This window comes from Hylaeus anthracinus, unplaced genomic scaffold, assembly GCF_026225885.1.
Source record: "Hylaeus anthracinus isolate JK02 unplaced genomic scaffold, UHH_iyHylAnth1.0_haploid 12002, whole genome shotgun sequence".
Classification (NCBI taxonomy): Eukaryota; Metazoa; Arthropoda; class Insecta; order Hymenoptera; family Colletidae; genus Hylaeus; species Hylaeus anthracinus.
In genome coordinates, this window is record NW_026534349.1 from 8,611,247 (window position 1) to 8,637,558 (window position 26,312).

Here is a 26,312-nt window from a genome sequence, read left to right on the forward strand (position 1 = left end):
GTAATTGGAATCGTGTCGGATTTTCTGAAATTGGCTCAGCCCCCGAAAAACGGTGACTGCAAAACTGGCCGCGCTGAAACTCGCTCGATTCGCGGCTACTGTATAATGCAACGTGGTTTCCTTTCGAAATAATTTGCAACCGTTGGTTAACGAACTTATCGTTAAATACGATATTACATAATGTTCATAGTTGATGTAGACCGGTTGGATGATGAATTTAAAATTTAAACTCAATCCCAGCCATGAATCGACAAACAATCGACGACGGAGTCATTGTTTTCGAACCGAGACGAGAAATAAAAGAAACCGTAATCGACGCGAACGGTTTGATACGCGCGAACGTTTGACCAGCTCGATGACTTTTCCACCGCGTCGATGGAATCGTAATTACGGATGGAATTACTCGTTGACGATGGACATTTTCTTTGAGGCAAACGCCGTCTGTGGCCTCCGGTTGGCTCAATTCGCTGGATTAACGGGAATCGTTGGCGAATTCAGGCGCCGATCTGGATTCGCGCGTACGTCTTTAGTCCGAGATTGGCAGAATTTGGTGCGCGCACGGTTGACAGATTGTGTGCATACGAGCGCCCAGACCCTGCCACAATGACCGAACTAATCTGGTCCGGTTCAGAGAGGTAGCCCAAGTTCAATATACACAGGAATACACTGTGCCCTGAAGGCGTTCTGTGTGTGCTCTCCACTATTGGCTTGAATTAATCACGACGTCGCTGGCAGCCCCGAGCTACGCGGGTTCCGGCGTCGACTTAATTGTCACGCACGTTTCGCTGAGGGATTCGTGATTCGGGATGCACTTGCTACGAGGAATGCTTAAGTTGGTCAACGCGACGCGACGCTATCGATCGGTGATGTTCAGTCATACCGTATAATTAGTTACAAGCGATGGAGGAAGACCGATTGATGTTCGCGCGATTGTCGCTGTTCGATAGCTTACTCTTCTGTACTGTTATGCCGCGAAGAGGAAGTTGGGATCCTGACTGGTCCTCGAATCAACCGAAATTATGCTGGACACTTTCCACTTTCAATGAATAGTTACGCCTTGAATTATTGCTGAAGAATCGTTTGTTACCATATTCTGCTTCGGATGTGTATTTAGTAATATTTGAGTTGTATGTCAACTCTCGTAGAGGAACTATGGGATCATTTAGAAGCAAGATTTGGAAAACATTTGTAATGAGATATTAAAACGTAGAGGGTTTATTATTACTCTTAGAGTATTTAATCGTCTCTTTTGGAATGGCCGACAGTTTGATTCCGTTTCCTCGCCGTAAAACGAGCGCAATCCGTGCTTGTGTTCGAGCGCTTGGAAAGTCGGCGACTATTTTCCAAGAAAAGCCGAGTCGCCAGAAAACGAGCCGTGCCGTTAATTTTCAGAGGACGAGCGGTCATTCGTCAAACGAGAAAACGTCGTTCTTCTTGCTCGCCATTTGGCTGAAGAGAGAAAGAGCGAAGGCTTCGTTTGCGGGGTCAGCGAGCACATCCGTTCTCGAAGAGAAACGAATCCACCGATTTTGGCAAATTTTCTGGCAGGCCAGCCTGTTTAATGATCGATCATATAAGGGCTGGCAGTGACGCGACTCGGATATAATTTATACTGCTAGATATGCCGAGGGTAGCTTCCCTTAGAAACGCTGGAAGGGGGGGGGGAAAGAGGTTCGAGGTCCACGAGCACGCGTCGGGGGTGGCATCTGTTTCGCGTTAGACACGGGTCGAAGGGCACCGTTTGCTTCGTCATTACTCGCGTTACTTTCCTGGCACGAGTCAAGTGGGTCAAGTACAGGGAAAAGTATGTATCTAATCGAGGAGAAGTATGAATCTAGAAAACCGACCGGCTCGAACTCGCGCCGCCAAGTTTTTCTTACTTTGCTAAGCGTTCTCGACATTGAAAACGCCGTGAATGGCATCCGCTAAAGCGGAAAACTCGATCGTGTTCGTTACGATTGGACTTGGTCGCGATTGACCACCGATTTTTTCTTTTTTTTTTTTTAATATACGTTTACTGTACTAGAAGAATTATAAATATATATATACAAATGGCTACATTAAAACAGTATATACTTAGATTAATGCCTCATCGCAGAGCACGCATAGTCTTAACACTAGAACTATAATGACTGCACTTAATGCAACATGAGTGTTATATGAAGAAGAATTTCTTATGCCATTTAATTTAAACAAATTTCTTCAATAGACATAGAGGGTACGAATAATTATGGGACCGACTGCACGTCGTGACTGAAAAAAGGTGATTGGCCACCGACATCCTGCCGAAGTTTACGCGTAACCCTCGATTTTATTTACGATTCGTGTAACGTCATCGTCAGTTACTCGATCGAGTAGAAATGAGAGTAAACTCCTTTGAAGGCATTGGATAAACATCGTGTCTCGTCGTCGAAATTAATTAAGGACCAACCGACCTTATCAAGAGACTTCGTTAGTCGACGAGAATCGTCTACGGTTCTCCTTCTCGCTCGTACTTTAAACTAAGAGGAAATTAAGCAAAGATGTCGCCATGGCTAATGCCGCGTTCGGCCGGGGGATTGCGTTGGCGCTATACGACGCCCGGAATCGTAAACAGCCCTGTTATTTAGGGGATGATAATTGACCGTTTCGTGCTCCCCCCCCGCCGCGCTCTGCTCGCCGAAATTCTCGAAACTCTGGGAAATTCGCCGCTGTGCCGGGGTGCGCTATGTGTTTACGAGCAGCCTCGTCTTTCTCTGACATCAACGGGCACGGGGGGTGAAAATCGAATTCGATGTGCTATCGTTGCGTTGCGCGACGATGACGACTCCTCTAATGTCCCCGTGCGTGATCTACGCGTTGACCGTTGAACTTGGGAAGTGTTCTTGATTCATTCACTGCTAGGCAAATTTAGAGCGTGTTAAAAAGAAAATTTATGATCTTCTTTTGCAATAATTCGTGACTCAAAAGGCTATAACCTTATCCCTTGAGCAATTGCTATCAATTTGAACTACGAGACATCTCGTATATACTCTTGATATTAATGACAATAAGATAACAAAATCAGAAAAATAGAGGCAGGCACAGGATATCATTATGTACTATGCTACAGCTGAATGTTTCAATGCAGAAGTTGATTTATGAAAAAGATTAACGGATGCGAAGGTTGTTAGCCGTCGCACATTTTCTCGAAGTGCAATTTTGCTTACCTATCGAGATACGGTATGGAGCAGTATAGAAATATATTATATATTATAATATCATAATTCGATATTTACCTTGAGTCGAAATTTTATTAACACGACTAGGAGAGATTACCGAAGGAATTTCGAAACCCTGCGATGCCTCGAAGTTGACTGGTCGGGAAAAACGCGCGGCGGGTTTTTCCAAGCGGGGAGGACACGCTGTGTCGGCTAAAAGCATTTTTGCGTCGGCCATCACGGGGCTATCATACGCTATCGATCCGTTTTATTCATAACTTTTGTCCCTCGTAGAACAAGCCACTCGCTCTATCTTTCTCTTACACTCTATCTATCTCGCTCGAGCTCTTGGCTTCTCTCTCTCTCTCTCTCTCTCTCTCTCTCTCTCTCTCTCTCTCGGCCTTAAGTTACTCCGAATTTAATATACAGCGAAGAACATAACCATTCCAATAACCAGAGATTTCGTATGATTCATTGCCATTAACATTAAGGTACACAAAAATAAATTTCACAGGACCATTCTACACTATTTACAGTAATATAAATAATTTTGTAACGTTGTGGATGTGTTGCTGTTCACCTGTAATAAAGAATACTCATCGATACAGTTTAAGCACCTGTTACAGGTGAACAACTACCCAATGATAACTTTAACAAATTTTTCATATCACATTAAATGGTGCAAAATATTCTTGTTGTATTTACTTGTCGTATACCTTAATGTTAATGGCAATATAAAATTAATTATACGAAATCTATGGTGATTGGCATAGTTATGCCCCCATATATTTAGTAATCGCGAAATACATGTATGCTTCACTCAAGTGGTACAGTGACAGCGTTTTTTATCGTCCGTATCTTCAAATGTCTCGACTCGTCAACGTATTATTTCATATGAATGGAGGACGTCTGAAAGGAGATCGTAAAATGGATCATCGAAGATCCAGGTAGCTCCGATCTACGATATCTTAATTTCCGAATGGACACGTTCCACGTGACGGCCCCTTCGCACCGCAGCTAGACGGAAACGTCTTCCACGACGGCGAACGATCACGATCGACCGTTTCTCTCGTCATTGATCTCTCGAAATGTCGAAAACGACGCAGAAGCTTGCCGATTACGAGGGTCCATTCAGGAGGGCCCACGAGGATCTGCCGCGTTGTCTGGCAACCTTCTTTCTCTTGGGGTATTTTCTGTAAAACCCAACCAACCGACGTAGAAAGATCTTTCGTCGGCTCGTTTTTGTTGGAGGTGTGAGGTTACAAAGGAAAAGAGGAGATCGCGTGTTTTGTACGACACGGTTGTCCTGCAGGCCCCATGCCGAGCGAACGAGAAGGATTTCTCCTGACCGCGTGTCCTGCAGATTAACAGACGCCTGGGATGCGCCCTGTTGGTCTCTAGCTCGTTCGATCCTTCGTCCCTTTTTCGGACCCAGGATCGTCTTCCTCTCACGAATGGACAAATTGGGATATCCCGGATTCCGAAGATTCTCTTCGTGAAAAGGTCTAGATGAATTGGTCCGTTTCAACGTTACTCGACAACACGAGTCCCTATAGTCGCGCGGACAAAAAGATAAGAGGAGAACCAACTAATTTCGGGTGTTAGAAATTACGAACCCGTTCTTATACTAAACATATATAGATATAGATATAGATTGATATATAGCCTTGATATAGATAATATATTATTAAATTGTGCTCGCATCGGGCTTCTCCATTTTCTCGTTCATCGTTAAAACGTCGTTCAGTTATTATGTCGAGCTAAACCCCAGGCGATTTTCCGAAACCCGCGGAGATGGATGAAGGTTCCCGGAGAAAAGTCAGTGTGTAAACTGCGGATGTAATTAAAATGGTCGCGCAATTTCTGCCAATTTTAGCAATTTCTCTGCGCCGCAGCACTAAAAAGGCTCAAGGAATCATGCAATTATAATTTATTCGCGTGTCGCCCGTCGACAGCGACGTTCTCTCGCGCTCCGTCCTTTCCCGTATTTTTCCCTCCCTTCTCGTCTGCCTTCCGCTTGACTCGCGTTTGTTCCCATTCTCTATTCCCTTTGAATCGTTTTTCCGTCCGAGTGTCCGTCGTTATTGTGCCGAGATAATACGCAGCTCGTAATTAATTCTCTCCCATTCGATGAGAACCAGCGAGGAAATGTAAATTTCACTCCGAGCGAGGCGCGGAGTATTTTCGCTCAACTTTCGAGGAATCCCGGACACGTTAATGCGCGCTCCGCTTGCATCGGAAGAACTCTCGGAACCCGCAGCCCCTCCTTTGCCGCAGGCAGCTTCTGTGGCGCGATTATGGGAATGAACAAGATCCACGGCTAGACAAATCTGTCCTATGGATTGTTAGCACATGTCCGGGCGCGCCGACAAAGCGGATAGGAGGTCCCGCTGAGAGGTTTCACAGCCACCGAAACGAGTCTCTTTCCAAAAAGCGTCGGAGACGAACCAAGAGGAAGCGTTGAAACTTTCGGACAGATTGCAAACAGAAACGAAGCGTTAACGACTCGCGTTCGCTGAAGTTGAGTCATCGAAACTGAATATAAGAATATTTGATACAAAATAGGTGTCGTATACCTTTCCTCTACGGTCGATTGTGTACTTGTACTTTGACGTGAAAATTTTATTAATATATACCTCATACATAGGATATAGAAAATTTACACCCAAAAAATGAATGACTGTTAAGGATTAATGATATAAAATACAAAGTACAATTTTTTGTTCAATTCTAAATATGAATAAAAACAAGATCAGAGACCAGTTAGTAAACGGAATTTTGATATTATGCAGTTTGATAAATGCATTAAGCTGAAATGATAGCTAGATAAAAAATGACAGAGTAAGTAGGAGTATGTTTAAAGCTTCGATGAAACGTAGCGAAGCGTACGCGAGCGTAAAGATTGATTTTGCTACCGACGGATGAACCGTCAAAAGGTTCGCGATGGAGCGCGAATTTTAACAGGTTTCCTTTCTGTTTAGCAAAAGCGTTGCTCCTCGCAGCAACGAGTACAGAGCATCGACGCATCATTGTCGGGTATCTCGCTCCTAATCTGTCGCGTTAGACGACGAAAGAAGACCCATTGCGATGGTTCGTTCGTGCCCATCATCCGGAAACGCTCCTTAGTAGGTCTGCCCAGCTAAACTGGCTATTATGAGCGCCGAGGGAAATTCTGCCATCTCTTTCTTCGTCTACCTTTTCGCCAAACTGTCCCACTTCTTGGCATTATGGGGCATTACCAGCTCGCCGAACTACCTGAACAACTCATGCGTCGATCAACGACACTCGAAGCGACGAGAGCGTGTTGTGCGAAATCATTCGAGTCGTCGAAATCGAAAGTGAAATGTTGTTTCTCGTTCGAGATGTTATCGTCGATTTCCACCATTCTCTTTCGATGGCAATTTTTGGTTCTCTCGACGACGTTTCTTGTTTCTTAATCGAAGAGGTGTCAAAGAGCGAACAAATTCCTCGCGGATCATCCTATGTTTCCATGGTTTACTCCAGCCATGGATTATCCGGGGTACACGGATGAGCGAGGCTCTCCGTTGGGAAAGCGTTCCGTCTTCAGGGGCTCGGTAACCCTGATTACACTTACCTGTTAGGTAGACGCTTATCCACCTGCTGGATTCATTGATTTTTATGGGCGCAGCTAGTTGCACTCGCCACCGGCAGGTGGTAAGGTGAAACCTACCATCGGTCATAGGTTTGTGGCGAAACGTTCCTAGATAAGAGCGCGATAACCGCTCTTGGGGACAGGGAAGAATCGCGAGAACTTTTCCTTATTGTACGCAAATTTCAGAATGAAAGCCGTCCCCTAGTTGCAGAATGTGTCGTTTCGATACCTCCAGATTAAAAAATAGTTTCGGTTAAACCACCACCACAATACGAAACGAGATGTCACGGCGAATGTCCCAACCTTTTTTGGTCACCCGATGATGGTGTATTGCAGATGCGCGGATCGCGTCAGGCGGTTCTCGTGGCGGGATAGACAACGAGGTCCTCGGTGAAAGTGCAAAATGTGTGTACAACGTGTGACGAGGGTGTCGAGGGAGAATTAGTCGGGAGGACCATCGAGAAGCAGGGTGTCCAGAGGCGTATCAGGGTGAAACGCTTGGCCGACCAAGCGTCTCGAAGCGTTACGCGACCTCGCGCGAGACAATTGAAAAAATCACTTGTCTCGCCCTAAAAGTAGGGAGTGTACACCCTATTGGATGCTGGAGCAGAAAGTAACAGTGGCCACGCTGTGAGAGAGCAAGGGTGATGAGAGGGTGATATATCCGTGGGCGGTAGTCCGTTAAACGCAATGCTCCGGATCCAAAACATTGCGGCTTACCTCCGGAAATTCCCATTCGTTGCAACTATTTTCCGCACGTGCACCGCGCGCATTGTGTCCGCGATGGAAATTCATCGTTGCTCGACCATTGGACTAGAAACTCGCGCGTCGATAATAACATCGAGTGCAACGGACGATGGCTGTAAAGAATTTTAAACTATATTAGTCGAAAAATATTACTTTCGACGCGATTTACAATGCTCGCTCCTCTTTTCAGATTCGTACCGGTGGAAGCGGAGTTAGGGGTTGGTTGGACGCGTCCCACGAAACGAATAATTGGCTCAAATATGTCCGAAGTACCAACAGTCCGCACGATGTTAATATGCGGCACGTGCTCATCGGTGGACAGGTAATTAATCATGATTAACAACTAGACTGCAGATCTTTATGCAAAATAAAATTATTTCAAACGTATCTACTAAAATTGAACCTAAATAGGAATTTATTCTACTCTACAAATATTATAATGTGAACTTTACTTTCAGTATTTTTTTATATTATCGCATACTGTTTACATTTCGTAGTTTCTTGCGCATTTACATGTCTTATAAATTTTTTAAAACTTCTCACTTTTCAATTGTTATTTTCGAAACCAAGCATCCTATATGCTAATATTTTTAAGAAATTGATTTAACGAATATAAATATTTCTCCGAACCCGTTTCTTGAGCGCGTATATGCATCTCACGTCTCCACGTTTCGAATTTAACGTGGCGATGTTTGAAATCGCTACGAACGCGGAACAAGTTGGTTAGGTTTCCGTACTTATGGTTAGAAATGATTAGAGAACTCCGAATGTCATCGATTCGTTCAACGATCGCAACTTCCGGTCACGTTCCGTCCATGCTACCCTTTCCGCTCAGCCAACGGTGCTCTACTAATTGTATTACAAGTGGATATCGACGCGCCATGTAACGTTCGCCGTCGACCATTTACAAATTCAATTTCTAGCGCAACCGGTACTCGATCGACAGTTGCAGCTAATAGGAAGAAATAATTACACGGTGTCGGAGCCAGTCGCGATTAATTTCACGCGTGCTGGGAGAAACTAATCAAAAAAAAATTCACCGCTTACTCCGCCACCGTTTACGGGACTGGTTAACGAGGCAACGATGGAAACGCAAACCGCTATTAACAATAAGTTCGCGGCCACCGCTTCCACAATTTTCATCGAACGTTTCCAATCGCAACTACCGAACGGGGCGACCTTCTAACAATTCGAAATCGTTTGAATTTAACCCCTTGTCCTATTATTTACTCTGAAATTGCGCGTGCCATAATCAGGAATAAAATCTATTGTGTACGTTCATACGACGTGTCTGGCTCGTGGTTTTCATGTTCGACTCGAATTATCACGTGTCCCGCATATTGTTATAGACTAAAGGTTTAACAAAATTACAATTTCAAGTACGAGACTTGCCGTTCCTCTCATTTTTCGGTCCTTGAAGTCCGGTTTAACTTTCTTCGCTAGTGGTCCAACAAAATGGGAGAACTGTCTCAGTTCTTTTGAAAATTTCTCACAATTAGAATAGCGTCTACTGTCCAGCCGAACATGCAAGTTTGAACGGAAGCAATGGAGGTCACGGTGTCAATTTGGGGTTGATCCCGGTCCGCGTCCTGTCGGTTTCCTATCTGTGCGAACAGTGGCACATGGTATTCGCGGCGATGTGGGCGCACCCTAAGCTACGCGTATACAGGGTGTTTAGTTATTAAGTCACCCCACGAGGTCGTTTCGTCGACTTCCTATCGCAATCGCTGTGGGAATAGGGGATGCGACTCTCTCTCTCTCTCTCTCTATCGAAACCCCCTGGAATCGTCGCTGTAATGACTTTTCGGGGACCTCTTGACGACGATACAAAGATTCTTTCATTGCATTCGAACTTTATGGACTCCGTGGATTACGATCGCGTGAAAAAAAAAAACGTCTGTGTTTATTAATTCCGCGGCAATGTTCATGGTTATCGGCGCAATATCTTGGTATTTGTTTCGAGCGCTACTCCAAGTCGCGATAAACGCAAACTCGAGATAATTTGTGATGAATAGTGGCGAGAGGGTTGGAAGATTCAAGGGTGTCATTGTTCACAGATGGTGTACGAGGCCGTACGAGACATAACGGTGGGTGAAGAGCTTCTTCTCGGCGTTCGAGAACCTCTTCAGCTTCAGGATATGCTCGGTGAAAATACGACCGAGGACAGAAGCGACCGGGAGACCGGTGAGTATCAAAGAGTACGATCTTATCATTGAAGAGACGGGCTTCTGTTTTTTCTACTCATTGCACGCGTCGTTACAGTTATTAACCCTCTTCGATACACGTCTATTTAAAACATCGCCATGCAAAAATGTCAGGTTAGATGTGTGACGAAATTAACGCTATCCTACCAACGGTTCATTTGTACCTGCTTCTACCGTGATCAGACAAATGATTCGTCACGAAGACACTTTTTTCGATTAAATGCAAATATATTTCAGGAGTCATGAAACAATGTACATAAAAGTTTGAAAGGTCCTGGCAGGTTCGTTAACAGCACTTAAATTCAAACAGAGTTACGATCTGTTCGAACGCGATGAAATATAATAATTAGCGATGGTTGTTGATTATAAAAGAGACATCTGCTTAGGACCCCCTGGGTTTCGAAAAACTCGTTGTTGCTATTTGCTTAAAAAGTAGTAATTATTGTCGAATCGATGTACCAACTGACGTTAGAACGAAACCCTGCGCCCTTCGAACGAGTAATCGAACCCGTGAAAATACTCCCTATTGCTGGGCATGTGCCGACAAGCTGGCTTTACAACTTTTCGTGCCGATACACATCGCGCCGACTCGTGCGTATTTGCGCGGGATCGGGAGCGTGTACGAGCCGTGGGGGCGGGCTGGACAGGTGTCTTCGAAAAGCGGTGTTACCGCTGATGCAAGGGAGGACAGAGGGTAACCCGTGAATCGTTGACTGCACGAGCTACTCGTCATGCACCCGTGATTCTGGCGTGATTCACCTGGTCGGTCGTAGCGTATTAACCCCTGTCCTGTCCGGTAATAAGCGTCGATTATCTCGAGATAGACGCACTTGGCCTGCTCGTCGCCATGCCCCGTGCCACTTGAAATATCGTTATCGAACGTTGCTTCAAATACAATTGCATTGCAGTTCTCTTGTCGAAGCCTAATCCTTTTCGTATTAGGTGGACTGGAAAGTAATGTCGTTTTTGCAATTTTAAGTACTTGTTTATCACTCATCAGTTCGTTGATTTTTATTGATCTTGCGTTGAAAATGCTGATCCGTGGAATTACTGAACCGATGCTAAAAATGTTTTCGGTAATAGAAAGCTACACCATCCCTTAGTATCATAGGCTATATTTTACTTTGAGTGCAGCTGGTTATTAATAACGGTAAAAATAAATAATTTGAGACGAAGGATAGGGCTCTACTATCATCAAGTTGTAATTCCCTCGCGATAGTCGGAATATCCTGATTAGAGGGGGTTTATAAGCGACACCCAGATGTCGCGGTAATTAACCGGGATTATCGTCCAAGTTCGAGCTGCGCGATCTCTACGGTTCATTCGCTGGACGATTTTTCCTCGTAATTTCACCGGCTCGTAAATGTCTCCTCGAGGACAGAAGACAGCAGCGAGCGTAGCGCAACGAGCACCCGACTTCGTTCTTAATTAAATCGGCGCCCACCCCAGAGACCAATTAAAATTTCAAAGATTTCGTTTGTCATAAATTATCTCCATCGAGGGGAGCCGAATTTCTCGTTGCCAGCCCCGATTCCATCGCGGACAAGCTGCCCCGGAAACATGGGCTCCAACGGTTCCGACAAATGTTTATGCATAATTACGGAAGTCCGAGTGGGGAATCTACGATTGTCATATATATAGTTTGACAGAGACACGTTTCGTTTTGTATTCGATTATTAGAAATTTCGGACCGAACAACAGCATTCTTTTCGCGTAACGTTGCATTCGTTTCTCCCCAATCGCACCCTCTCACCTCTAGTCCCGACCCTAACCTTGGAAAGCGTAATAAGCGAACAAAGTGTCGCCTATAAAATACACAAAAATGGTACAACGGCACCGTCGTTAATCCAACGCAGCCATTTTCACGAGAAATCTCTGGCAAGCTGGTGCGTGCAGCGAGAATAATGATGTCAAACAAACGGTACACCATGTATCAACCCTTGCGAGGGATGGACATCTCTACCCTGTTTCCCTTGAGCGGATCATTTTTTTTATTTTCAGAGGGAGAAGGGTCGAAACAGACGAAGGGAATCGCTTTAACGCGCCTACACGGGGGCGTGCCTATGCACACGAGCGCATTAAAATTGTGACAGAATCTCTTGTACGGTCGTAACGTTTACATCATCTTTCTTGTTATTTAATCTTATTATTTAATTCGTTAAACGTAATGGATATTTCTACGTACTCCACTATTTTAATCGTCGACTCGGACCAAAGCAGAACACGCAACGACGAATAAAAGTTACATTTTCCGTGCGTATTTTTGGAAAACAATGTTCTCCCGTCGAATGACACTTTATAATCTCTGGACAGACGCATTCTTTTTGACGATTTGGTAAACCACTGTACACCAAGCGTGCACCGGGAGGCGTAGTTGCAACCGGCAAAACGGCAGTTAACGTGAGTTATGGTTTTGATTTTTCGCGGCGCTAGTTTTTTCTCCGCTCCCTATCCCTCCCCCTTCGTCGCGGCACTTTTCGTTCCCTCTGCGAGACGCATCTCTCTCCGAAGCCTCTGGATGGCTCTATTTAGGGTCGCTAATAATTTATGACCCGGTATTGTCGATTAACACGCGCGTAACCTGGCCTCAGGGACGGTCTAGAGAAAAAAAGAAAGGGCACAGCCTGAAAAAGGGGTATCCGCGCATAAAAGGGCACGCGACGCTGTTTTCCGAGGGGGTGGCAGGCGCGTGCGGGGAAGGCCGGACAAAAATGCACGACGCGTCGCAACCCTATCGGATTCGTCCAACCAACGACACGTTTTCTGTTTAACGATTGACTCGATCGTGTTTCGATGCCCTGAGAAACGTTCTCACACAACAAGGTACAATCCTGGATCGTAAGGATTCTTGGGGATCACTCTACAAATCGGGGATCATTCATTCTTTGTACACGGGGATTCTTAATTGTAATATGGCACAAAACTCGCCGATAATCGACTCACTTTCATTTCTTCATTTTCAATATTTTTTCGACGAATTTATCAAAGGCTTTATCAACCACTTAACACGTTGACTATCAGACCAATAATTGTAAAAATTCCTAAGAAGCTAAAATTTTGGTTCAACACAATTAGAAGTGACGTGATCTGACATTTGTGGTAAAACTGTAGGAATTAACTCTTCGAGGCACACGATTATAAGACAAAAAAAGTTCAAACTGCACGGAAGAACAGTGTCAACAACTTGGTAACGCGTTTTGACTTGCGTTTACATTTCTAATTCCACTTGTTGTACTTTTAGCGTTAGTTCATAGTATTGCCACATGGATGAAAAACTTTAAATAAACTAGTAAAGCTAAGCAAAAGGTGGGATAGTTTTTAACCCACCTAATTTCAAAGAGTTGATGTATTTAATAACTCAGTGAAAGTTCTTATTACTGTAGCTAAGCAATCAGACGTCAACTCGTATAGTAATTTATATGCATCGAATTGTTAGAGGAAACGTAGACAGAATAAAGTTATACCTTTGACCGAATGGTTCGTGAGTGACGTAAGTACATTAACGCAGCGTTTCGACGCAGGGGTGTCGGTTCCGCTTCGAGGTGCTCCTCGCTTCGCTCGAATTCTTTGGCGTATCTACTTGATCCTAGTCCGCCACGATGTCACGGAAACATTGATTTCCGTTACTTTTTCCCATACAGCCGCCAACTGACGCGGCTGCAGGGGGTGCTGCCGGTGAATCCCACCTGTTGACTTTCCACGACGTAACGTTTCGCCAGGTTTTTTTCGTGGGACGACTAAAAACGATTTATACCTGTGCAATCACACTCCCATCTTTCCGTGGCTCGTTGAATTTAGTTTACCTAATCGGAATTAGACGATATACGTCTGCGTCGTACGTGACTATTTTTTAATACCAACAGCAACACACGATCCACTTGTCATTCGATGTTTTAAATCCATATCCGGTGTACTTTATCCATCGCAAAGCTTTCTTCAAATCTATTAAATCACTTTGAATTTTATGTGTCTATTTTACAAGTCCAGAAACTGTAGAAGAATAGTTTAAAAAGCCCGTAAACGCCGGTGGACGAGGCCGTTTACGATGGAGCGAGAGGTCGACCGCATTTTTCATTGTTTAAATTCACGGCGTGCCGCTTCAAATTAGTCGTGGATGGAGGAACGATTAACGTTCTACGGGGGGTTCGTGATGCGGGGCGTAGTTGGTGGCGTAGGGGTTGTACCCGGTTCCCATGAAGGTCCGTTGGGGGCCATCGTTCGACCATATGGTTGGGACAAGTGTAGCGGCAGATTTAAATAACCGTTGGAGGACGGGTGTTGTTTCGACTTCGTACTGGCCTACCTAATATTCGATCAACGTGTATCGATCGGTTAATCGCTCTATCATTACAGTTACGAAACAATTTATCTCGTAACCGCGGCTAAACGCAGCCTTAGTCCTCCAAATCGTAATCTTTAATTGAAATACTAAACTAGAACTTTTAGAAACTTTTGTCTCATACTTAAACACGCACCCCAGCGTCTGGAAAATTTATTTATTTTCTTAAATTATTCTCCGTACAAGCGAAAAATTGATCGAGAATCTTCAATGTTAAAAATTACGCACCGTCTCGTTCACGGACTTCTGATTTTACCTGCCGTTGCTTCCGTTAGTCGGGGGTGAAGAGGGACCGCATGGGGCAACGGAGTCTCACCTGCGATTGGCTGGTCCGCGACCCCGCTTTTACCAATAGGAAGCGGTTCCGGACACCCCGTTCGCGTTTTCGCTCGCGGGACAACGTACGGCCGGCTTACCGGTGCATCATTGCGTCTATTGTCTCCGCAGACTGCTAATCTCTTGATTAGCGCGAGAAAGGTATTTCGCAGTGACTGTGTCGCGTTCTCTTTTCTCCGCGTTCTCTTATTTTCTTATACGTCAAATTATCGCTGATTCTAAATCTGAAATTTTTCGCGTTCACGTTGATAAATATAAACCGTAATTCTCGAACGATCGACAAAAATCTCGTCCGGTTCGCAGTGCGAAAAGCAGCGTGGAAAGGATTCTTCCAGAACAGTGTTAAGCAAAATCGAACTACGGGTTCGTGGGAAACTCGTAGACATACCGTGTTCTTCGCCAGCCAGATAAAGCGATAGTGCTGGTTTGATTTAATAATTCAGGAACAATCCCGGCGTCCACTTGTCACGCCACTCTCCGCTGGCCCCCGCGCAGTTCTCGATCACGTAATTCGCCCACATCGCGACAGGCCACGTATCATCGTTCTCGGGGGTGTAATTTATAGAGCCGCAGCCTGTCCGCGAACTGGAACGGAATTACGACTTCCACCCTATCTCTTCGGTTTCGGTATCGGCGTCGCTTCATGCACCTTTTCTTTCGTCTGCTTGCAGCTTCGCAACACAGTGGAACCATCGACGAGGACAAAGAGGACGACGAAGAAGGCGAGACTAGATGCACTGTTTGTGACAAGCCGTTTCAGGATATCGAGCTGTAAGTACACGAATATCGCTTTTTACACGTGTTTGTTCTTCGCCAATGTCATCCCTCGCGAGCCTCTTGGGAGTTTCGATGTTAATCCTCTATTGACCGAATTTGTTTTTTCTGGAAACAACTTGCAAAGCATTTACTTTGATGCATCAGGTTGAGTACGAGTAGGACGTTTGAAAAAAAGTGAAAAGTATATACATAGTTATTTCAATCACCAATTTTATCAGCCGTGCAGAGTTTGAGTCGTCTTGTCGTCGAGTCTCGAACCAAGATTGGGGAGAATTACCTGCTAAATCTAAAGAGACGTCTTGGCGTCGAATCGTAACGATCGCGCGATATGTATTTCCACAACTATATCGAGCGCCGATTACAGAGTTCGTCTGACGATAAAAAGCAAAACGATCAAATTTTCGTATCGATTGCGGAAATTTTTCGCGAGTAATAGAACCATCTAACGGGCCCGGTAATTGGCACGTTGTTTGATTTCGTAGGCAAATTATTCATTAATCGACAAAATACAGGAACGAGCGACACGTTATCCGCTCTAAATCTGAGCGTCGGCTGTACTCCATACGAAAAGGGGGGGTCTCGAGCACGCGAACTGTTTCGAGGGTTGACTCTGGCGGTCCGATAGCTTTTTTAGGGGTCGGTGCTGTTTGCGTTACGCCATGAAACGAAAAGTCAAATACTTAACCGATGCCACTGCCGTATGGAAGCTCCCGCTATTTGCCTCCCGATTCCTTCCCACGATTCAACATCGACGAACGCGTGGAAAAAACTAGGTACGCGTTTAATTGGCCGTTGAGATTGAATCTGTTAACCAAATACTTTTTTAAAATTGGCTGTCAGATTTCATAAATTCAGGCACAAAAGGTATTATTACCTACGCAATTACACTTGGGAAAAAAAGAGGTGAAAGCACAATATTTAGCATGGATTTGAAATTGTGAAGTACATAGATCGTACGCGAGATATAGGTAAAATATAAATAAAAGAGGAGGATTAAGATTAACGCTACATATAAACAGATCGGATCATTGATGCGATAGACTATCGACTCTCGGTTCGCTAATTTTTTAAATGTTCAAAGTACGTGTATTCCCGATCCCCTGACAAGTCGCAACTGACCTTATCAATCGACAAAATTTTTACTTTGAATGTTACACAAAGTGCAATGAGCACTAGATTTTAGAACATGTGTTATTCACGGACGACGGTAATTTTGTTAGTAGTATCATACTGAATTCACAAAATACAAGAACTTGAAGTTATTTGAATGATTTAAGTCATATTGTTGGTCCCATTTATTCACCTACACGATTGACAAGTGCAATGTGCCTTGCAAGTTGTACGGGGAAAAAAAATTGGGCCATAGAGGGTTAAAATGTTGAAAATAGTGGCATTTTCCGTTGCGTGATCGCCCGTACGGTCCAAATTCGGGTATCCACACCGTTTCGTTCCGGCATCCGTTTCCCGGTCCTCTGACAAGTCGCAACACCAGCCGCTTCCGTGTGCCTAGACTCGGCAGTAGAGTCACCTGTTGTGGTGCATAAAGTACGCACGAGATCCGCATTCAGTTGCATCGAGCCACCCCCTTATGCATCATCGAAGGCGTCGCGTGCCCGCAGCTCATCTGGCACGGCGCACCGTCACCGTGAACCTACTATCTCACCACGAATAGGTTTCACGCGACACGTGTGTTCGAGGGTGTAAAATCAATGCCGGCACACACCATGGCACATCCTGTGATCATAACCCGCGCGACCAACTTGCGACACGCTCGATGTTCGTGTGCGCGGCCCCGTCTGTGTGCGCGATGACCACCCTCTTCCTCGGGGGCGTGTGACCGTTATTACGCGAGAGGTTGTCCGCTGCCGCGCTACCGGAGTCACTTAGTCATCATCCACGACTGCACCGAGCGCAGTCTTCGTTGGTGCGCTGTCTCGGATCGATTACATCAGGAGTCTCTTGCTCGAGGTGCTCCGAGGTCTCCCCGCGATTACATTCGAGGAATCTCCGACACCTCGCGGGAAAACGTTTTTCCATTGAACGGTAGTAGTCGTTTTCAAGCGCTCGGGAAGATCATTCATCGACGGTTTAAACGCGAAAATCACTAATCTCTCGTGTAACATTCATCCGTCTGTGCGATTAAGTGGTCGTTCGAATTCGTGTCTCGACACTGTGAAGCATCGAATCGCATCGACTATTTTTGAAACCTTCGACAAGTCATGGACACTTTCGCAAACCATGATTGAGACACGTTAAAAGTTATAAGATTCATCGAAATTTCCAAGACCGATCCAATATCATATCCACCATTGTAGTCAATGAATTTTTTTTCACCTATATCTTCTCTTTCCAGACTGGACAGCCACCTGGTAACCTGTCACAGATACCCAGCGAAACAACACAATTGCGACAGCTGTCCCCGTGCCTACGCTTGGCGGCCGCTTCTAGTTCGTCACCGTGCGATCGTCCACGGTGATCTGCGGAACTATCCCTGCGAGAACTGTCCAAAGGTAAGTATCACCTTCGTCCCGAAGGCCGCAACACCAGACACGCTCCCCTCTCGAGTAACATTTTCAAAGTTTCGCTAACAGTTGGACAATCCGCAGGTTTTCACAGACCCGTCGAACCTCCAGCGTCACATCAGGACTCACCACGTAGGGGCGAGGAGTCACGCGTGCACCGAGTGCGGCAAAACCTTCGCGACCAGTTCCGGTCTGAAGCAGCACACCCACATCCACAGCAGCGTGAAGCCGTTCCAGTGCGAGGTGTGCTTCAAGTCCTACACCCAGTTCTCCAATCTATGCCGACACAAGCGTATGCACGCGGACTGTCGTATGCAGATCAAGTGCGGTAAATGCGGACAAACCTTCAGCACGGTCACATCGTTGTCTAAGCACAAGCGATTCTGCGACTCGACGCCGCCGACAGGTCCACCCAGAACCATGCCGCAGTTGCCAACCTCCGCTCCGAGCCCTTTTCTCGTCTACCCTCGGCCTCCCGTCGGTCTACCTGGCGGTCTGCCCTTCTATCCGCCTAGCCTCATGGGTCCCTATCCAGGGATCTTTCCGAACGCTCCGAACTTCTTGAACACCCCTCTCCTCTTCCCGCCTAAGGTCGAGGAAGCCGAGAAAAGGAGCGAGAGTCCGAAGAAGGAACGTTTCACTCCGCCGAGGGCGCTGCCGCAGCACAGCAAGGTCTCTCCATCCACCGCCGAGGAGGCCACCTCCTCGTTCAGGCCTTCTCCTGCTAGGCCACCTGTCCAGCCGTCGCTGGACAGCGACGACGATCCTTCCAAGAAACGAGAATCCGGAACCAACGAGAAGAAAACGAACTCCGAATCAGCCTCGAACGACGAGACCACGGATCAGCCTCTGGACCTCAGAATTCGAACGAAGAAGCAAGAGACCGGCTGCAACATCGTCGAGAGAAAGAGTCGCAGTCCGTCGCCTGGTCCCGTGTCAATGGAGGGGGCTCCGCCTGTCCAAGACCAACGAAAACCAGACGACGAGACTCACGTGCCGATGGAAGTCGACTCGAAGGCAGTCGTGGCCAGCAGTCCACGGCTGAGAACCAGTCTGCCTGCCGAGCAACCGCCTACAAACACTCCGCCACACATGGCTTATCCGAGACCCATCCATCCCATGTTTCTGGAGGCCATGTATCGAGGTCCCGCGGGCACTTTCCCCGGCTTTCCAGGCGGTCCTCCACCGCCTCCCGGAGGCGGCACTCCCGAATCCCGGTTACTACCACCGCTGCCACCGTTCGGACCACCGCGCGGTTTGCCTTATTTAGGGTCTCTCATGAACGGGCTCAGCGGGGCTAGGCCGGGAGGCGGAGGATTCGATTTGCTCGCCAGGCCGCCGCTGGCTCCGTACCACGGCGTGAAACCGTTTCAGGAAGCCGTCATCGCTCCTCACCATCACCACCATCATCATCACCACGCTCACGGCAAGATGAAGGACCGTTACTCCTGCAAGTTCTGCGGGAAGGTCTTCCCCAGGTCCGCCAATCTGACCAGGCATCTCCGCACGCACACAGGCGAGCAACCTTACAAGTGCAAATACTGCGAGAGATCCTTCAGCATCTCCAGCAACCTCCAGAGACACGTCCGGAATATCCACGACAAGCAGCGCCCGTTCAAGTGTCCCCTGTGCGAAAGATGCTTCGGCCAACAGACCAACCTGGACAGACACTTGAAGAAGCACGAGGCCGACGACGGCAGCGGCGTAGTTTCTGTTGCGGACTCGCCGGGTAGCAGCAACGAGAACGAGCGCGAGGACACGTACTTCGACGAGATCAGGTCGTTCATGGGCAAGGTGACCTACGGCGGCGAAGCTGGCTACGGACTGCCACCCCATCATCCCGCTTACCTACCTAGCCGACTACACGAGATCCACGAATCCAAGATGGAAGCCGAATACGACGAAGACGAGGACAGCGAGGGAGTGGTGTCTCTTCTGGACGACGCGGATGGCTTGTCGCCACTCGAGGTCAAGGACTCCACCCCGCCGCCGCCACCGCCTGCACCGCCACAGTACGACCTCAAGCTAAGGGAAAAGGAAGAGCTGCTCAACAACAACACCGCGGAACCGGTCATCGAGATCTCCACATAGTCCATAGGTCGCGTAGCTTGAACGAGGCGGTCGTCCATCAGAAGTACGAGTCCCTTTTAGCGACGCGTACGACAGCTGTTGAGGAGGATGTCAGTCTCCATGTAATTCTTTCAACTGTGACCACATCGTCACTGTTTTTGTTAGTGAAAAAAAAAAGTGTTGTTTCGGGAACGTTTGACATTTTGGACATTCGATTCTCGTTCGAGTTGAACTTTTGACGAAAAGACGATCGAAGCGTACTTTCGCGTTGATTTGAACGCATCCTCGGATCGGATACTGTATTCTCATTTCTCATCGCTCTGTTTACTTTCTTTTCTTTTGAAACTGCAGGGACGAGGACATTGAGAGGAGATCAATCGTACTACAGTCTTTTTCGTATACACGCAGAAACGCACACTCGATGCGAGAGATTCGTTGTATAGCGTAGTTCCTACAGTCTGGTTTTTCATTTCACACCTGCACGTAATTGATAATCTGTCGAACAACTTGCCGAGTTTCCCCTCCCCGTAGTCCCTGAAATATAGTCCCCCGTAATGCTCTCAAGGTGAACCAAAAGTTCTCTCCGATGTTTCTGCTTTCTTTCCATGTTTCTCTTCGAAACATGTTTAAATTAACTAAGCGTATTTGGATTTTATGATGCATACATCATTTTGTAGATCTTGAATTGCTCCTTCGTATATACGAAGAAGGAAGAAATATCTGAAGAAACTTTTGATTCGCCCTAATATTTCTTTGCGATATAGATAGCGAACGCTCTTCGATAGTGTTCGAATTCCCTAAATCCGATTTTCAATCGCGTGGCGATGCGAGGAAGATTCGAACTTTACTGCGAGGATCCAAGGAGAACGATCGATCTTTGACTTTTCCTGCGGGAAGGTGAATCGATCGTTATCGATGATGGAGAATTTTAGCTCGATTAGGTAAGAAGGTATTCGCGCGTAGCGTGGAGAGTTCCGCGCGCATTCATCGCCGCGTACCCAAAGCGACGTGGACGGTGACGAGCGGAACGAGCATGTAATTAAGAGAAATGTTCTATGAGAACCTGTGTACAAATTTCCATTAGGTGATATATAATGTTTGTAAAAAAAAGACAAAAAACAAAAGATACAGAAGTTCTTCGTGGTTTTTATTAATATATAAATATTATAAATATTATAACGGTGCGATTGTATCGATTCGTCACGACACGGGTCACGAGAAATTCTTTATCGGGACGCGTGATTGTTACGTTTACTACGCTGGGTATGTAACGTTAATCGTTGCGCGTTTCCACCCCCGTTCTCGATGTTCAAGGTGGTCGTGATTGTTCAGCGAATCGACGAAAAAAAAAGCGTTCGCAAATTCTTGTACACTTCTAAGAGAAAATAATGTTTCATTCTCGATTCATTTTGTTTTTAAACCCTTCGAAGCGACGATTACGACTAGCGTTTGGTAACGGAGTTGACGAAAACGTAGGGCCTCACCTGTTTTTTCACGTAAGATTCTACGGATACGTGTTCTCTACATATCTCTCTCTTCCTTCGCTCCGACTAATAGATGATAATAAACTCACAGATTGATTAAGCATAATTACGTCGATCGAGATAATTAAAGACGATTATATTATGACTCTATCTATACATACTGTATAAAAGCATCCTGTAACTTCATTATGATTACTATTAAAATATTACACTTCAAACATCCCCAAACGTAATGCATCGATCGTCATCTTTAGGTATTTTCAGGCTGTGAGAACGATTAATGGGATAAATGAAAAGGATTTGAGAGTGAAAAGACAGGAGAATGGGAATAAAAGGGTCGTGAGCAAGTAATGAAAAAGAAATGATTGAATGAAATGATTCGTGAACAAACGAATGAATGCATGAATGAATGAACTGTCTAATTATACATGTACGTGTCTAATCGAATGAATGAATGAACTGCCTACTTATACATCCAGGTATCTACAAGTTCCAATTCGTAAGTTGAATCGCTAAAAGAATAAGTATTCAAGAGTCAGGTTTACAAGTGCAGACTATTCAAAATAACTTAAAAACGGCATGATCTAGCTTTTCTCCTGAGGAAACTTGCTTTTGAACTATCTTCTACATTGCAAGTAAATAGTAGCAATTTGTAACTTACAGTCTATCTTTGCATGTTTCAAAAACCGAACATCGGGTAACTATTGACTAAAGCGCATTCGACGCTCACGATCTATATCATGTCAATGGGACGTAGATCATCTAGTATCTAAATTGAGAGTCTGTAACACAGTTGCGTTACATGTACGAAATCCCATACACCCTGGGACTATCTTATCTTATATACCATCCGTTATAGAAGCCGTATCATAATTATGATAATAGATATTTCCAATTAACATTCGTTAGACATCCTTACCGTCGAGTGGCGCTATCTAGACGATTCCTCGCGTGTTAATAAATCGCACCAGCGAGAGGAACACGACTTACAAAACTAGTAAACAAAATTATTCTCGCAGAAAAGTAGTCAAATTTTGTAATCTGCAAACACGTTTTACTTTGTTTGAACATTTTCGCACGAAGAAACGTTCGCTGTTCCATTATGCAGAGCACAGCTTTATCGACTACGAGTACAGGGTTCCAGCACAGTCCTTGTGGATCGAGTTCCGAGACTTCCGAGCACACTCTCAAATTTCGCTCGCTCGGAGCACGATAGATCACGCTGCGTAGCAGTTTCTGCGATGTTTTTGAATATTTTGTAGTTCAAATTTAAACAGCGAGCACTGTACTTGTAACAGGACCAATTGTATTCGATAAATCGACTCGACGATTCTTGCAAAAAAAATAGTTTTGCATCAAACAATGGTAGAGAAAAGAATAAATCAAAGAGCATCGGGCAAGTACAGACAACAGAGTGATATCAATATACAGGTGAAAAATTAGAATACCCAAACAAGTTTCTGTTTAAATCAAAAGTAAATATCGTTTAGCGTTCCAAAGGGAACTAAATTTAAATTGTAAAATAATTTTGATCGATAGAAATATCTCACGACGATTGCCTGACAGCAGGAAAGATCGGTTAGATGATCGAACGTCGAGACCGAGATCGATGAGGCAATAATTCTACGCGCCAACGAACATTATTGCCAACGTGACGTTGACAAAAACGCTCGAGCTAATCGCGAAATTCCACGCGGTCCCACAGCGGGCCTCTGCGTTTAGAAAGTGGTAAAAATCGATCATGACCGATCGATACGCTGACGGTGTCGTGGCGATCGAACGATTTCGTTCGGCTAGATTCCATTGTTCGTCGTTTATCGGCGTATCTCGGCAGGCATCTGCGATTAAGATTAGAAGATCGCTTCCCCGCTCGCAATTAGCCTCGCCCTGCACCTTTTAACGTTCGCGATTGTTGTTTCAGGTTTAATACTAGCGCTTATCTTTCGACGCGCGAATCACAATCGATGAACACTCTCTTAGGGCGTTACCGAGAAGAACCTAATTCACCCTAATAGTACGTCATATCTTAAATAACGAAGAATTCACGCAATGCGATAAATTCGTTTTTTTCACCCGTGGCACAAGCCCTCTTGAGACATGCGTAACCAACTTTCTAATTGCTACGCGTCTGCGTTAAATTTAATCTAGATAAGACTTTCTTACGTAGACATCTGTCTTGATAGCCTTCTTCGAATACTCCCGATGCAATACTTTCTAAATATTCGCAAAGACGACGGATAAATAAGCAATCAAATAGACGGCGATCAAGAGACGTGAAACTAGTCTTCCGCTAACGCAGAAGAGACGTGTTAGTCTGAAAAGTCTAGGATTCGTTGAATTACAAATAGAACACGATAGGATTCAATCCTCTGCGGTAAAATTTTAAGTTGAGTGAAACTAATCTTCGTCTGACCCAGAAGAGACCTGGAACTCATAAAAAGCAACCGAAAAACAGATGCCAGATTCCATGCGCGGATTATTTAAGAGACGAAGGATAAACCGAACCTGCGCCAAGAAACGTTACGTCTCTCTCATCGTGGCACGTCACGTCGCGAACGTCTCCTCTCATTTTAACGCACGAACGCACACTCGATCCGACCTGCGCAACACACCCACCGATCTCTAATCCGCTTCTCTATGCATCGACGATCCAACCACTCGGATATCGAGGAATAGAAAACGTCGATGTGCGCGCAATCTCGCTCGATCGCTGCTATTTAGAATTCACAGCTATTCGTGGAATATCGACGTACTCTTCGTTATTCCATGAAAGCTGTCAAATCTCGTTCGTTAAGACGTTGTCGAGATACTTAACGACGGGATTAGCAGTGAACGATCGAGATCCGGCCTACGATTCGCAAGAAATGTATGATTGGATACTTCTAGTTTGTTATCTACGTCAACAGGAGACGAGAAGCAGGATGGAAAATAAAAATGGAGAGGAAGGATGTTGTCTGCAATTCATCGGATAGCCGGTTCGCCGGCTCCCTAACAACACGGTAATGACGAAGAACACCAAGGGGATAACCGCGAAATTGCCGTGCGCCAAGCGAACACTTATTCACGGAGGAACTCGTCATCTGCTCGATTCACCGTTTTCATTCAAGAATCCTTGGTTCTCTTCTTTTCCCAGTTTCCTTGAATTACTCGAGCTCTACATTTCAACAACTCTCCACGGTTCTTGTTTTGCTCGAGAAGAAGAGCGATCTCGTGTCTTCTACGGAGACTGGAAGTCGTGAACAATGAACGCGACATGTGCTCTGCTTATGCAACTGAGCCGATGATTTCGGACCACTTTCACTGAGAAATGAGTGTATTTGAACGATAAGCTGTAATTGGAATGATTTGAAGAAAGAAAGGAAAATTGAGGAAATTTGGATAGAGATCAGTCCAGTGAGTCCAGAAGGGGTATACTCGTGGAGTATACGTCGTTAATATATTTATGGAACAAAAGAAGATTATATGAAATCCAACGAAATACTATTTGCTTAACGCACTTGATCGTTTTCATGGACAGAATGTAGAGAGATAAGACGACAACCATGGATAGAGGGGGATCGTCGATTGAAATATCGCTTGGCGAACGACAAATTGCTCGATGGAAGTTCGAATATGAAGAAGCCCGACTTCTCTCTTGGTCGGTCCATTACCGACGTTCCCTCGGTTGTAGCACGTCGAGATAAACAAGCCGATTAAGCGGAAGATTAACTATCTCGCGCTAAAACGAGCTTATCTGCGCCTCGGTTTCGACACGAGGCCGCAGCGCCGTCATCCTCGCTCTCCTCTTCCTGCTGATGCACCGGACCGCGAACGGGAGGCACAGTTACTCGAAAACCCTCCTGCTTCCGTGATCCTCCGTTGGACGACGAGGATCGGTCGAGGACTCGCCGAGTTACGAGTAGAACACGATGGGATTCAGTCCTCTGAGGTACGAGATTTAGAAGAAAATAATACTACTATGCACTCAGCTTCGAAATTAGTATAAAATATTAAGTATCATGTGCTTTTTATTATAAAGCACATTACTATTAAGTTTTGTCTTCCGTTCCAATGCAGGGTGCAGATCCCTTTTCATTTTGCAACACTTATAGTTACGATTCTCATCGAGAGGAAGTTGATTCATTGCAGAAGAGTGAACAATCTACGTCATCTTCCAGTGGAATTGAAATCTAGAGCTGGCAGCCAGTCTCGTCCTTAGAGACAGTCGTAATCGTATGCAAGACGGGAAAAAGAAGAAGTACTTTATGTAATCAATTCTTTATCTCGTGGCTGGGAGGTGCCTTGAAGCTTGTCGACGAGCCAATCGAGCGACGCAGTCCGGTGCATCGGGAAATTTCCATCGACGATTACATTTTTCTTATCGTGTCCGCAAGATCGTTACAAATTATCGATGATCTCGATGCGGAACGTCGTCTCGGATGAAAAAACACGTTCGTCGCTGTTTTTCCTGAGAATCTGTCGACCTATCACCTCGCTACGATCGCAATGTCCTTGCCACGAAGCGATCGTTATTGCGCGCGTAGGCGGTTAAGTGCGGAGAGGATGCAATCTGTGAATTGAAACCAATTGGAATCACCGAAATCGGTTTAAAATCGATTGAAAATTAATTCGATTAATTCGAAAATTAATTCGAAAATTAGTTAGGTCGCAGTGTTGCTAAATCTGTCGGTCGTTCGATATCCGCTCGCTCGACCTCGGCGCAAACTGCGTTTCTAGTCTCGAAGAGGAGGACTCTCAAGCGTGACCCGAGAGGAAACAAATCGAAGTGTGGGAGTTGCTGGCATTGGGCGGAAGAGCACGGAGACACGTGTGTGAGGTACGCGCGGACTTTACGCGCAAGGAACTGTCGAGCAAATGCCAAAGGATTAAGCGCGAGAAGGGACGCTCGCGGATACGAGTCACGCCCGTCGCGACGTCTCGTATCCAGCCGCCGATAGAACCACGCGAAAATGTAAAACGAAGAAATTCCCGACTATCGGGTGAAAGTCTATCCCCCGCGCTTTCTTGGTGGAAGTTCAGCGCAAACGAAATGGGAAAGGAA

At 45.6% G+C, this 26,312-nt stretch overlaps 1 protein-coding gene across 1 annotated transcript in view; it reads left to right on the plus strand.

Moving 5' to 3' along the window:
• The window catches only part of LOC128891551 (histone-lysine N-methyltransferase PRDM16-like), a 34,354-nt gene extending 12,768 nt beyond the window's left edge, over positions 1 to 21,586 (plus strand). The window contains exons 4-8 of the mRNA XM_054151115.1: positions 7,730 to 7,861; positions 9,597 to 9,723; positions 15,090 to 15,189; positions 17,549 to 17,705; positions 17,802 to 21,586. Coding sequence (XP_054007090.1) covers positions 7,730 to 7,861; positions 9,597 to 9,723; positions 15,090 to 15,189; positions 17,549 to 17,705; positions 17,802 to 19,808 — 2,523 coding nt within the window. The 3' untranslated portion in view covers positions 19,809 to 21,586. The remainder of the gene's footprint in view (positions 1 to 7,729; positions 7,862 to 9,596; positions 9,724 to 15,089; positions 15,190 to 17,548; positions 17,706 to 17,801) is intronic.
• Positions 21,587 to 26,312: the final 4,726 nt, after the last annotated feature.